Below are 14,556 nucleotides of genomic sequence, written 5' to 3'. Positions count from 1 at the left end.
CAGACTACGTCTCAGAGGCTAGGGAGTCACTACAGTGAAAACTTCCCCCAAGGTTGGTCCTTTCCATGCCTATGGAGAAGGTAGGCATGGGGTGGGCAGGTACTCTGATGCTCAAGAAAGCACATGGCAGAGCCCAGCAGAGCTGGGTGTAGACAGTTCTGAGTCTAGTCCCCATGAACCTTCTGTTGGGCAGTAGAGGGGGGGCTCTGTCCTGTGACCTTCTTCAATCTCAGAGATGGGGACACAGAGGAAGCTTACCAGATGATGTCTTTGGGGTGAGGGGCACGAGCAACCCTCCAGTGGTTGTTTTTGACGATGGTCGTTACTGAAGACTGCATGGGGTGTCTACCACAATTGATGTACTTGTAATCATTATAGATTCTGTGGAGGTGGATCAAAGAGAAGACATAGTCAGAATCCCAGGACCACTGCGACAGTCCCACCCTTGGGGATACTCCTCTTCCTGAGGCTTCTCAAAGCCTTTGTTAAGTTCCCCAGGACCACAGAAATGGATAGTCCCTAAAGCAGAGTATCTGGGAGGGAGGAATTGGAAGTGTCTACATTATCCAGGAAGAGGAGCAGGCCACAGGGTCCTGAGCTCTTGTCCTCTTTTAGTGGCAGCAATAAGAGCTCGTCCTTTGGAGTTATAGAAAGGGCTAGGTTTAACTCATGTTAGCATTGTAACTCCAGGTTCTGGAGTTCTCCCTGTGAACTTGGATCTTCCTGGTGAGGAGATTCCTAAGTTGAATGCAATCTAGAAATAGTCTTGAGATGCAAGTGGACAGGGGTACATGCTGATGTCTACTGACACATTCTGCTGAAATGAAGGCTCATGTCTTTGCCAACTGGTGATGTTTTAAGAAATAAACAATCTGGCCTTGTATAAGTGTATTGCTTTATAAGACATACACTGATAACAGCAGCAGCAGCAGCAGCAGCAACAACAACAACAGACTCTACATGTTCTTTGACAACTCCACTGGGGAGTGAACAAAGCAGATACCAGTAACCAAACTGGACATACAAGAAATGTGAGGGGTGGGATGGTCTTGCCTTTTATCTCAGCACTGGGGAGGCAGAGACAGGCAGATCCCTGAGTTCAAGCCAGACAGGTCTACAGAGGAAGTTCTAGGACAGCCAGAACTACACAGAGAAACTTGGTATCAAAAAGAAGAGGAGAGGGGAGGGGATGAGGGGAGGGGAAGGGAAGGACTACAATTCCCAGCAACCACAAAGCTACTCACAACCCTCTGTAATTCCAGTCCCAGATCTGATTCTCTCTGCTGGCCTCTTTGAGTACCAGACATGCAGATGGTACACAAGACATACATGAAAGCAAAACACCAGTACACATAAAATAATATAAAACAAAATCTTTTTAAAAAAGAAGTTTGAAGGTTTGAGTGACTTGGAAAATTGTGTAGCATTGTTTATGACTAAAATCTAGGTTATAGATTCTTTTGTAGGGTTGGATGGAAAAGGGACACTCCACATAATACCCATCCATTATAAGCTTCCCACTGGGGAGAGGAGGTCCCCACAGTCCTTTAAAGACCATTTCTGGAGTTCCCATAATTTTTATTTTGGTACTAAAAATCCTTCTAGAATATTCTAAGTTGATCAGAATCGATTTCTTGTTGAAATGAGATTGTTAAAGGCCAGGGCAGAAGAAATGGAAGGCTTTATGGGGAAGCCTACAACAGAAGGGAAGAAAAGTCAAAATGGCCTTCTCACTCTTGGCTTTCTCACTTGTAATAGGAGGGGGGGCTGTGTGTATGGAATGAGGGGAAATGGCTCTCATTCTTGGCAAAAGATCATAGGCTTTGCTGATTCCCCTGTACGAAAGTAAGGACATATGAAGTGAGGATAGTTCCCAGAGAGCAATCGAGGCCCACCAGCTGGAGATATGGTACAGCTATGTTGGGAACGGCAATGTGGAAGCTCCCAGAAAGGAGGAGAGAGCTGCCAGGATAGGACACAGCAGCTGGAGGGAGGCTTCATCCCCTTTTCCCTTAAGCTAGATGAGGGTAAGAAAGTGGCGTCTACCCTTCCCCCATAGGCTGAGCTACACTCTGAGTTTGAACTCTGGTCATTCAGCACCCACCTTTTCACTGTCCTGGCATCCTGGAAGGTGACAAAGATCAGGTCGAGCCTCTTCAGCTGGACACGATTGAGCTCAGCATTGAACTCATCTGTCAGCTGCTCTTCCAACTCACTGTAGTACTGCTCCGCATCTACCTGGGACAAGAGGAGGCCTTCAGAGCAGGAGAGGCCAGGGCCAAGGAGGCCTGGCTGGGCCCCAGGACTCTCTCATGCAGCAGCTCTTCACCCCCACAACAGCTACACGCCAAGTCTGCAATTCACCCCTTTCCCTTGGATCTGGGGACACTGAGGCACAATGTGGTTAGTGGATGCTTCAGACCCAAGTGAACCTCAGAAAGACAAAAGAATGTCCATTTGTGCTGAAGGTTTAGTCTGGCTGAAACAGGTATCCAAGTGCCCAAGACCCTTCTAGCCACAGTGGTCAGGGGACAAGGCGGATTCTGTTCCCTCAAGTCTTTCTGCCCTAATGGTTTTGGAAGTCTGAGGCTTGGCTGCTTCATGCAGCCTACCATGTCCCCTCTGGTTTCCTTCTACAACCAGAAAGCAGACAAGAAAGAGCATGCATCCATGGTTGCCTTGGAGGGGGACCCAAAAAAAGGTTTTAGCTCTTCTTTATATCTGCAAAGATAAAGGGTATGTATAGGTGAGAGGGAATGGGGTGCCAGGTCTAGACGACCAGGCTAGACCTGAATGGGCCCTGGAGATTTGAACTCAGGCAAGGGACCATCCTGGAGCATAGCTCCCTACCCTTTCTCTGGTGTTCCCAACACCCTTGTCAGTTACCTCCTTAAAGCAGGTCCAACATTTGCAGAAGCACAGGTGGGAACAGGGATGAACCTTGATCATCACCTTCCCAGTCTTCTTAGCCTTGGCTGTGTAGTAGAGCCTGCCCCGCATGGCATGGCGTCTGTCAGTGGTGGGCAACAGAAGGGAAATATTCTAGTCATGACAAACAGAAAGCACCATCCTTTCCTTGCACCCCCACCCCGAGCGCTAGCAGGTCTCTCTTTGAGCTCACCTTTGATCATCCAAGTCAATCAGGTTCCTGACATCATAGCAGAAATGGACTCTGGTCACCACACACCCAGGATAGGCCTCACTGCAGTCACAAACAAGGATGCTGAACCAGCCTGTAGGGCTAGGTTGAGCAACCTCACTCCCTACTTGGTATCACAGTCCACAGGAATGGGAGGCTCCACTGTCTGGGATTTTTGCCTCTCAGAATAGCATCCATCCTTGTCCCTAAAACTGAGCTATCCTTGGGGTTTAAACCCTGGTCATCTGAGACTCATAACTTCTTTTACAGATGATTCAGAATAGGGTATGGGTATGCTCCAAACATTGTGGGCCTAGGAAGAAACTACTTTTGAGAGACTTGGAGACACCAAAGAGGTCTGGAGACACTGTACCTGAGACAGTTGGGAAGTAGGGTCTCCTTGAGCTGAGTAGCTGAAGCCACGAGAAAAAGTTAAATGGCCTCTCTTGTTTCTCACCCGTGTCATACAAGGGCCTTTAGAACTCGGCCACAGTCTCGGGGGGTGGGGGTCCCCTCCATTCTGAAAAGCTGATTCTGAGCTGACTCCAGAGAGGCCACCACCAGGAATGTCCCTAACCCCCACATCCTGTGCCAACTCATTCATGTGAGAAGCCAGAAGGGGATTCAGGGAGGAGACGATGCCAGGCACAGCCCACGCTCCCACTTACTGGAAGTGCTTGCTGATGGTCTCGGGATCCTGGACTTCAGTGGGAACATAGGTGATCATCAGCGTCTTCGTGAACTGGAGTTGGGAGAGACAAGGCTGTGCTTCCACAGAAATGCTAGATATGTGGATTCTTAGTGGCCCAGACGCCCCGGAGAGCAGGCCTTCTGCTCATACAAGGCTGTTGCTATCTAAAGCCTCCCTGCTAAGTGAGCCACCTGCCAGCTTCCTGGAGCTGAGAGATTAGCATGCCCAGGTCTTGGTTATTCTCTGTGCTCCAGTGAGGGGCTCCGGCCAGACATCTTAGGTCAGGAGGGGAGGGCCGGAGCCAACAGCGAAGAACCACACCTCTCCTTCTAGAAAAGGTCATCCCCACTTGTAGCTAGTACAGCCCCACGATGACTTCTAGTCTCCTTTCTGGTGTAAAACCTCATGTTGCCAGAGAAACCCCTAGTATTCTAGGAGCCTGGAGCTGGAAGCAAGCGTAATGGTCTCAATCTGGGGTATTTCCTAAAGGCCCCAGTGCCATGGGGAACAAGCGACTTTGAGAGGAGGCTTAGTGAATGATCGTAGATAGCTGGCAGTGTGCCCTCACAGGGTACTGTGGCCTGCCAACCTTCCTCCTCATCTGCATTCATTCATCTGTCACCTTGTAGTGAGCAACCTTCTCGAGACACCTGTCCCTGTCATTATGAACTGTTTTACCACAGGCCCCACAGCAATGGAGCTGACTGAATATGTAATAAAACCAAAACCGTGAGACAAAAACAAAAACCCCTTGCCTCCATTTAGGTTGATTCCCCTAGGACTGTTGTTACCGTGACGGAAAGTGGGTTAACACAGTAAGATTAGGGAGAAGCTGGGGTGTCTTGCCCAAACTTCCCGTATGACTCTGTGGGTGGATAATGGTTTTCTGGCCCACCAATTTCAAGACGACGGTATAATAAACCACTACAGGAGATGAGTAACATCCGATCAGCATCTGGTCACAATGAAAGCTTAAGCATATGGGTGTCCCAGTCTCTGTGCTTAGGGTGGCTTCAGGGTGTGTGGATCTACACTCTGAGGTAGGTTAAAGTGAATCTGTCTTGGATAGAGTAGATCCTGCTGCTCTACTGAACCGTGGCAGGCCACTGAACAATGAAGTCATGGATGGTTATTCCCAGAGGTGCTCTTTCCCCACAGATCACAGATAACTCAACAAAGCTGCCCACTCGTGGCCCCTCAGCATTGAGCTCTGCATACCACAGGCTATGGTCCACCTCAACACTAAGATTTCTTCTCTGGCCTTGAAGGTATGAGTAGGTCAAGAGATGAAGACTTGGGCTGTGGGAAGAAGGGCTCACTGGGTTAAGAACACTTGCTGCCCAAGAATGAAGACTTGAGTTCAACTCCCTAGGACCTGTGTGAAAAGGCAGTTGTAGCCAAGTCTGCCTGCAACCTCAGTGCAATGGGAGTCAGAGACAGGGGGCAGCCAGCTCGGCTCCTGGGTCAATAAGAGACTTTGTCTCAAGGGAGTAAGGTGGAGATGGAGAAACCAGGACACCTTATAGTCTGTTCTGTTTTGTACTCCATGTGGGCAAGTATACATACACTTCTATATACATCTGAGCATACATGGCGTGCGTTCTCTCTCTCTCTCTCTCTCTCTCTCTCTCTCTCTCTCTCTCTCAAAAACAAAGAAATAATAAAAAGGAGAGAATAATAAAAAGGGTAGAAAATATCCCCAGTTGCTCACACCCCTAGGCTGGGAAAACTTTAGGGCACACCCTCTAACACAGCTCCTAGGTCAGAGTTTTTAGGGCAGCAGAGGCAAAGGAGGTATGAGCAGCTACTTACCAGCCAGCGTGAGGGGCTTTCATGGCTTAGCGAGTGGGATGCTAGGGCAGGGGAAGTAGAGCGGAGAGCACCCAAGGGCGGGGCAAACAGGGGCTTGCTCATGCTGGAGGCAGACACCCACCCCCTACATGCAGGATGAGCCAAGGTGGTACTTTTGTGAAGCTGGGGAGAGCATCCTTCGCGCACTCACATGGATGCTCTTCTTTGGCACAAATCCCAAGCAGTGATGACTCATGAAGGCGAAGTTGGCGAGGAAGTACATGAAGGCAAAGATGCTGTGCAGCCACAGGAACTGGCTCCTGCAGAGAGAATAGAGCACGAGACTCATGCGCTGCAGGCCTCCGGAGCTCTACCCCCAGGATGTCACCAGTATTCCCAGCCACCCCTCCCACCGCGACGGTGTCTCTAGACTCACTCCATCACAACAGGACCACTCCACCACTTCCAATGGACCAGCTCCAGCTGGGGACTAAGCTCTTTTTTTTTTTTTTGCATCTTCTCACCAGACCCTCAGGGTGGTTCCTTGACCATCCCCCACCACTCCCCATTTTATCCATAGGGAAAGGAGAGCCAGAACAGTGGTTGACCTCCCTCAGGGCACAGAGTAGAGCCATAGCCCATGAACATGGATAGCTGTCTCTCACCCACGGATGCTCAATAGACTGAGTGAGGAGGTGCTGGGTCACATGCAGAGAGACAAGGGCCAGGCCATCTAACTACCTCAGAGTAGAGGGATAGCGACCACTGGGCTCTGCTTCTACCCCTGCAGGCGGCTCACAGGATGCTGTCTCAAGGTATCTGAGCAGGATTATTTGGAAGCTTGAGCGGCAAGAGTTGAGGAGAACAAGCCAGGTATCCTCCTTCTGTCTCACTGCCTGACGGGCCACAGGCCTCTGCTTACCTAAGTAGATTCCTAACCACTCAAATTCTGCACCGGGGACAAGGACAGATTCTTCAAAGAGTATTTCAGCACTGTGCAGTGTGGAATCGTGCACGCTGAAGGCTGCACTATAGGATTCCAGTTCTTGGGGAGGGACATGAGACACTTGAGAATGACTGGCTCAGGGGATACTTGTAGGTCTGGTCCTACTGGTAACACTGAGGTGGGTAGAGTTGCTGGTTGAGGAGGGAAGAGGCTTCCACAGCTACCTTCTGCTGATCAGAGCGCTCTAGCAAGGCTGGTCTGTTCTGAGGTGGGGTAGAGATGGGAGGCAGGTGAGGATGGGGTGGGGATGGATCCCACTCAGGGAACTGCTTCTGAAGTCTGCTCAGGAAGTTGACCAAGCTGCTTTGTGAACCTTAGCATAGACAGGCAGGGCCACATCTGGCTTCATTTAGATTGGTAAAGCTATCAATCAGGTGGGCGGGGCCCTGGCTTGAGAATGGTATTGCCCATGCTTAAGGATCGAATCTGGGGTGAAACTTTCCCTAGATGCAGAAGCAGTAGATGGCAAGGGTGAAGCCTAAACCTATCCTCTGATTCTTCTGCCTGCTGTGGACACCACAAGTGCAGACTGGTGGGTGGTGAGGGATGACTTGAACCTGGGGTTGTCAAGGATACTGCATCTTGAATATATTCCACTCTCATCCTGATACGGGGTCTTCCCAGGAGCAGATTCACTAAGCGTGGCTTGTGTCAAGTCGACATAAAATAAGGAGGAAGCCTCAGTGGAGGAAATGCCTCTCTAAGATTCAACTGTAAGGCATTTTCTTAATGATTGACCGGGTGGGGTGGGGGTGGGGGAGCAGCCCATTGTGGGTGGTGCCATCCCTAGGCTGGTGACCCTGAGCAAGCCATGATGGGCAGCAAGCCAGTAAGCAGCATCCCTCCATGGCCTCTGCATCAGCTCCTACCTCCAGATTCCTTGCCTGTTTGAGTTCCTGTCCTGACTTCCTCCCTTCCTAGTCTAAAGCATGGGAGTATAAGCCAAATATACCCTTTCTTCTCCAACTTGCTTTTTTGGTTGTGGTCTTCCGTCCCAGCAATAGAGACCCCAACTAGGATACTATGCAAATAGGACCATTTCTACAGTCCTCAGGAATGGCCAGTGTGGGCAGTTAGTTCCACTCATGACAACTGGGGAAACTAAGGCATTACAAGCCCTGCCTCACCAGGAGAATGCAACTTCTGGCATCCCACTCAGACCCTGGATTCCACAGAAGCCAGGCTTGCCTCATCAGTACAGAGCTACTCATGCTGGGTGCCACACTTGGTCCTTCTACCCCCCCCCCGATTCCCCTCCCCTACTAACACCCAGCCCATAGAATGGGAGTGAAAATCAGGTACCTACTCTGTAGAGACATTGACAATGGTGGTCCGACCAAAGTGACTACTCCAGTCTGAAAGAGAGAAGAAAGGGCCAACCTTGATCCTGGCTTCTACACTGTTGGCGGTTATGATGGGGGACAGAATTCAAGGTTCCTGAACAAATGCCAAGGACGTAGAGATACTCGCCTACATCTGCTTTTCCTTCTGGTCCCCAAACTTGTCCCCAACTTCCAGCAAAAACACTGTCCTCCCTGGGGATGCTGACTTGGGCTCTCCTCTGTGGGACCAAGTGTCTGCAGGGAATCCCCACAGCACGGCTGGCATGTAACAGACACCCAGCAAATTAGCTTTGAGGGAACCAGCTGGCTGTGTTGCCACCATCAGACCGACGGCATTGACAATGCTGGCCACAGTCCCAACAAGAGGCCTAAACTCCAGAAAATGGGACTCTGTCGCATTCGAACAAAGTAGGTCATTTTGGCCACATGTATTAATCCGTAAACTTCATAGACTATCTAGGATTTCTATATCACACTGTCACTGACACATGCTAGTGCTTGGAATGATAAGCGGTCGTGTCAGGAACACTCCCATCAGTGCTGCAATCCGGGGCATACTCAAAATGCTACCATGAATTCATTCTACCTCTGGCTGAGGAGAAACAGGGAAAACCTGAGGAATGAGGTAAAATTGGCTTCCATCTGGACATTGAAGGAACCACTGGCACTAGCTTTCCCACAGCTCTGTCCCTCCCACAGTTCGAAGGAAGACACAGCTGCTGTTCCCTGAGCTCCCACAAAGTATCAGGTACTTGGCATACCTCTCTCTCCGTGTCTAAAATAGTGAAAGGAACAGATTCCAAAGGTAAAATACTTGGTTAGTGTGGAAGAAGCATTTTTGTGGGAAGTATATTCGGGGAATGCTGTGGAACCAGGCAGGGTCTTCCAAACTTAGGAGCCAATCCCTCGCTCACAATGCCGCCCTGTTACAACGTGGGTGGGCAGAAGTCCTACCGGACAAATTCTACACATACAGGGCTGTTCCCACCCGGGGTGCATGTGGGGAGAAGCAGGGGGTCAGAAACTTCTCCAGTGAGCCACTCATCCTCCAAAGGCACAGGGGCATTTACAGACAGTTGTAGGCTGAATTGTGTGAGCTTCTGCTCCCCCAGGCCTTGGATCAAGCAAGGCTCCAGTCTGCACATGGGAGAACAGAAGTATGGTTTGCCTAAGGACGCATGACAACTGCCTTCCAGAGAAAGAACTAATAGCCAGATTAGTTCTAGGCTTGGGGGGCCCAAGCTTTATCTATTCTACTAAGTTGCAAGTGGCTCGGGGCCAACAGCCTGCTGAGTCCTGCCTACCCAGAGCACTTCCAATGTAGTTAACAGGCAAAATGATGCCCAGGGAGGGAATGCAGAGGATGAGCACAAAGATGATGAGGTGATACTGGAACATGATGTAAATTCGAGCATCTTCCCCACACTTGTTGATCAGGTCCCGGTCCCTGCAAGAGACGTAAACAAGAGCATTACTCAGGTACCAAGGAGACCGCTGCTTGTGTGGGGGGAGGCAAACGAAACAGTGGGAAGAGGACCACATTATTCCCAAGTTTTAATCTTGGGGAAGATATCGTCCTTCTTCCCAATGCCTCAAGAGCACCTGGAGAGCATGTCAGAGAATAGGGGTGCATCAGAGAGAGGTTACACCATAGGCACAAGAGGGAACCCAGAGCCCTGTGAACTCAAGAGTCAGTTAGCCCTCTCATCCTTCTGCAAACATCCCGGCTTGTGCTGCTGGCAATGGACACAGCATTACTGATGACGACGCGGATGTGTCCTTTCGAAAACATTCTGTATTTCCCAGTTCCTTCACTTAAGAGGCAATACCTAAAAACCACACTGCCAGGCTGGCCAAAAGGAGAAAGTAGACAGTGACCAAATGTATGTGAGGGCAAGGGTGTTGGACACTTTCCTCTATGGAAACTGAGTATATACACGGGCCAGACACACCGGAGAGCAGCTGGTCTCAGCTACTGAGAGAGAATGCACCACACACCTAGGTGACATCCAGCAAAGATAGGACACACTGATCAAGAGATATGGGTAGGAATCTATAAATTCATGATTTATAACTGCCCTGCCCGTCTGAATGTGATGTCAGTGCGCTATAGACGATGTTTTCTTGTCATCTCAGCAATTAGGAGGGAGAGGCAGGAGGATTAGGGGTTCAAGGTTATCCTAAACTACATAGTGAGTTTGAGGCCAGCTGGGCTACAAGAGACCCTGTCTCAAAAGCAAATAGCAAGGACTTTCCAGTCCAGTCCAGCTCCGAAGTTAGAACACTGGCTGCTCTTCAAGGGATCCAGGGTTCAATTCCCAGCACCCACGTGGCAGCTCCTAGTTATCTATAACTCCTGTTCCTGGGGATCTGATGCCCTCATACATTGAGGCAAAAAAACCCCACATAAATATAAATAAATCATTTTTTAAAAAGTAGAAGGATAAAAGCAACACATGCTTATGTTGGAAAATATAAAGGACAAAAACCTCCTATAATCTTATCAAACCTAAGATGACTTATAAAGATTTATTCATTGTGTGTATGTGTGCATGCCTACATGGGTTTGTGTGTGTGCAGGTGTCCTTGGAATTGAGAGGGGTTGGGTGCCCTAAAACTAGAGTTTGATGGTGTGTGTGTGTGTGTGTGTGTGTGTGTGTGTGGTGTGGTGTGTGTGTGTGCTGGGAACCGAACCTGGGTCCTCTACAAAAACAGCAGGTGCTCTGATGTTAATTAAGCATTCTGGATAACTTCCCTTTGTTTCTTGTGCAAGTTTTTCTTAGCGATGGTTAGGGTTTGAAGATGGTTTGTCCCTTCAAAAGTTGCTATGGAGTTTGGAGCCCACCATGAGTATGAAGAATGGAAACTTAGTAATACTGTTCTAGGCAGGGCCTTTAGGGCAGGTGAGGGGGTTGAGGTATAAAACCCATAGTAAAGTGATCACAAGACACACCCATGTGGTAGGTGCGGGCATGAACCCCCACACATGCACACATGCTCGCAACCATGTGGTCTCCTCATTCGTGGGTTTTCCACACCTACCTTCTAAGTAGGCTCACTGGTTCCTTCCAATTTCAAACATTCTCCCTTGAGGAACATTCTAGACTATCTAGTGCAAGCTGCAGATTTTTCAGATGTTATGACAAAAAAAAAAAAAAATCTCAACTTAGAGACTACTTTGGAGCGCTCTGCCTTTCTATCCGCGAGTCCTTGCCCTAGACTTGAGACTTAAGTCCCAAGAACGGGGTCTTTGAGAACTGATGAGAAGCCGTGGGAGAACGGCTGCAGGCTTGAAACGCCAGATCTCATCTTACGGAAGAAAAGCGTATCTGAACTGTGGATACAGTGGTGGAGGGGGAGGGGAAGTATTCGGAGACCTTCCCCCACCCCCACAAAGGCAGAACGCATGGAGGGCTGGACTGGACAGGGCTAACAAGACTTCCCTTCCTGGGTTAGCCATCCTGCCCCAGCTCAGGGTCTTCATTCCACCATTCTTTATATCACTCCCCAGTACGAGCCTTTCTCCCATGCAGTTAATTCCGCCTGCTTTAATAGCTTCCCTCCTTTCCACTGGTCTTGAAGGCCTGCTGTTACTACTGTCCTCCCTTCTACTTTATCCTTTCTCTACACCCAACCCTTACACTCCGCTCAGGCTCAAGCATGTGTAGGTCACTGTAAAATAAACCAAGCAATTCCCTGAAGCACCCCCATCTTGTCCCCCACCCAGGTCTTTATAATATCCCTCCTCCCACACGCCTCTCAGAAAGTAAGTTCTCATCTCCATTTCCACACCTCGGACATCTGCTTACCCTAGAAATGTCTCCTCACGACAGACCCAGATCACTAAGGTCAGCATCCTCTTCTGAGAGTCGTCAGCCACGCCTGCATGGACTGCATGATCTCGTACCCTACAAGAGCCCCCTTTCTCTTCCTCTCTCTGTAAGGCAGCCTCCAGGGGCCTTTGATGATCCTGTCCCTAAGGTGACCCAGCTGTTTCTGTCACTTCCACTTCAGTCTCTGAGCTCCCGTCTGTCAAGGTTAAATCCTCTGTTTTGACAGCTCTCTCCAAAGCTTTACCGTTGTTCTTTCAACAGCTGGCTGGTCACTTCCCGTGCTTGCCTGAGCCCTGTGCCCTCGCTTTCCCTCTCCCATCCTCTGTTGCCTTACTATTCTCCACACAATCTTCCTTTAAAAGCAGGCCACGGGGGGGTTGGAGAGACGGCTGTGAGGTTAAGAGCCTTGGTTGCTTTTCCAAGAGGACCTGGGTATGATTCTCAGTACACACATGGCAGCTCACAACTGTCTAACTCATGCATGTGGTACACACACACACACACACACACACACACACACACACACACATTGAAGGCAAAACAATACACTTATAATAAATGAGTTTAAAAAAAGAAACCTTGGCATTTTGAGCTGGGTAGGGTGGTACACAACTTTGATCCTAGCACTGGGAGGCAGAGGCAGGAGGATAGCTATGAGTTTGAGGCCATCTTGATCTACATAGTGAGTACCAGAACATCCAGTTCTATGGAGAGAGACCCTACCTCAAACAAACAAACAAACAAACAAACAAACAAATTTAAACTTAGCATTTAAGCTAGGTGTGGTGGTGCATGGTTTTTTAATCCTAGCACTTTGGGAGGTAGAACAGAGGCAGGAGGATCTCTCTGAGTTCAAGGCCAACTTGGTGAGGTCTACATAATGAGTTCCAGAACAGCCTGGGCTAGGTAGAGAGACCCTACTTCAAATAAATAATAAAATTAAACCAGGTCATTGGCTACTGACTGTTACCAGGTGATTTCTTCCTGTGTCCCTGACCACTTTCCTTTTTTTTTTTTTTTTTTTTTTTTTTTTTATTAACTTGAGTATTTCTTATGTACATTTCAGAAGTGTTATTCCTTTCCGGTTTCGGGCAAACATCCCTTCCTCCCCCCTTCCTTATGGGTGTTCCCCTCCCAACCCTCCCCCCATTACCACCCTCCCCCCAACAGTCTAGTTCACTGGGGGTTCAGTCTTAACAGGACCAGGGCTTCCCCTTCCACTGGTGCTCTTACTAGGATATTCATTGCTACCACGAGGTCAGAGTCCAGGGTCAGTCCATGTATAGTCTTTAGGTAGTGGCTTAGTCCCTGAAGCTCTGGTTGCTTGGCATTGTTGTACATATGGGTCTCAAGCCCTTCAAGCTCTTCCAGTTCATTCTCTGATTCCTTCAACGGGGGTCCGTTCTCAGTTCAGTGGTTTGCTGCTGGCATTCGCCTCTGTATTTGCTGTATTCTGGCTGTGTCTCTCAGGATCGATCTACATCCGGCTCCTGTGGGTCTGCACTTCTTTGCTTCATCCATCTTGTCTAATTGGGTGGCTCTATATGTATGGGCCACATGTGGGCAGGCTCTGAATGGGTGTTCCTTCAGTCTTTGTTTTAATCTTTGCCTCTCTCTTCCCTGCCAAGGGTATTCTTGTTCCCCTTTTAAAGAAGGAGTGAAGCCTTCACATTTTGATCATCCGTCTTGAGTTTCATTTGTTCTAGGCAACTAGGGTAATTCAAGCATTTGGGCTAATAGCCACTTATCAGTGAGTGCATACCATGTATGTCTTTCTGTGATTGGGTTAGCTCACTCAGGATGATATTTTCCAGGTCCAACCATTTGCCTAATTTCATAAAAGTTTGTTTTGATAGCTGAGTAATATTCCATTGTGTAGATGTACCACATTTTCTGTATCCATTCCTCTGTTGAAGGGCATCTGGGTTCTTTCCAGCTTCTGGCTATTATAAATAAGGCTGCGATGAACATAGTGGAGCACGTGTCTTTTTATATGTTGGGGCATCTTTTGGGTATATGCCCAAGAGAGGTATAGCTGGATCCTCAGGCAGTTCAATGTCCAATTTTCTGAGAAACCTCCAGACTGATTTCCAGAATGGTTGTACCAGTCTGCAACCCCACCAACAATGGAGGAGTGTTCTCTTTTCTCATCCTCGCCAGCATTTGCTGTCACCTGAGTTTTTTGATCTTAGCCATTCTCACTGGTGTGAGGTGAAATCTCAGGGTTGTTTTGATTTGCATTTCCTGATGACTAAAGATGTTGAACATTTCTTTAGGGTGTTTCTCAGCCATTCGGCATTCCTCAGCTGTGAATTCTTTGTTTAGCTCTGAACCCCATTTTTAATAGGGTTATTTGTCTCCCTGCGGTCTAACTTCTTGAGTTCTTTGTATATTTTGGATATAAGGCCTCTATCTGTTGTAGGATTGGTAAAGATCTTTTCCCAATCTGTTGGTTGCCGTTTTGTCCTGACCACAGTGTCCTTTGCCTTACAGAAGCTTTGTAGTTTTATGAGATCCCATTTGTCGATTCTTGATCTTAGAGCATAAGCCATTGGTGTTTTGTTCAGGAAATTTTTTCCAGTGCCCATGTGTTCCAGATGCTTCCTAGTTTTTCTTCTATTAGTTTGAGTGTGTCTGGTTTGATGTGGAGGTCCTTGATCCACTTGGACTTAAGCTTTGTACAGGGTGATAAGCATGGATCGATCTGCATTCTTCTACATGTTGACCTCCAGTTGAACCAGCACCATTTGCTG

The 14,556-nt window shown here is 48.6% G+C and overlaps 1 protein-coding gene across 1 annotated transcript in view; it reads right to left on the bottom strand.

Moving 5' to 3' along the window:
- The window catches only part of Tmem63c (transmembrane protein 63C), a 70,455-nt gene that overhangs the window by 17,860 nt on the left and 38,039 nt on the right, over window positions 1–14,556 (bottom strand). The window contains exons 7-14 of the mRNA XM_032908204.1: window positions 9,275–9,417; window positions 7,934–7,982; window positions 5,833–5,941; window positions 3,808–3,881; window positions 3,122–3,202; window positions 2,887–3,010; window positions 2,105–2,238; window positions 259–381 (exon numbers count right to left, since the gene is read on the bottom strand). Coding sequence (XP_032764095.1) covers window positions 259–381; window positions 2,105–2,238; window positions 2,887–3,010; window positions 3,122–3,202; window positions 3,808–3,881; window positions 5,833–5,941; window positions 7,934–7,982; window positions 9,275–9,417 — 837 coding nt within the window. The remainder of the gene's footprint in view (window positions 1–258; window positions 382–2,104; window positions 2,239–2,886; window positions 3,011–3,121; window positions 3,203–3,807; window positions 3,882–5,832; window positions 5,942–7,933; window positions 7,983–9,274; window positions 9,418–14,556) is intronic.

The sequence above is a fragment of the Rattus rattus genome, chromosome 7 (genome assembly GCF_011064425.1).
Source record: "Rattus rattus isolate New Zealand chromosome 7, Rrattus_CSIRO_v1, whole genome shotgun sequence".
In the NCBI taxonomy this organism is placed as follows: Eukaryota; Metazoa; Chordata; class Mammalia; order Rodentia; family Muridae; genus Rattus; species Rattus rattus.
This window is presented reverse-complemented; position numbering and strand designations above follow the sequence as displayed.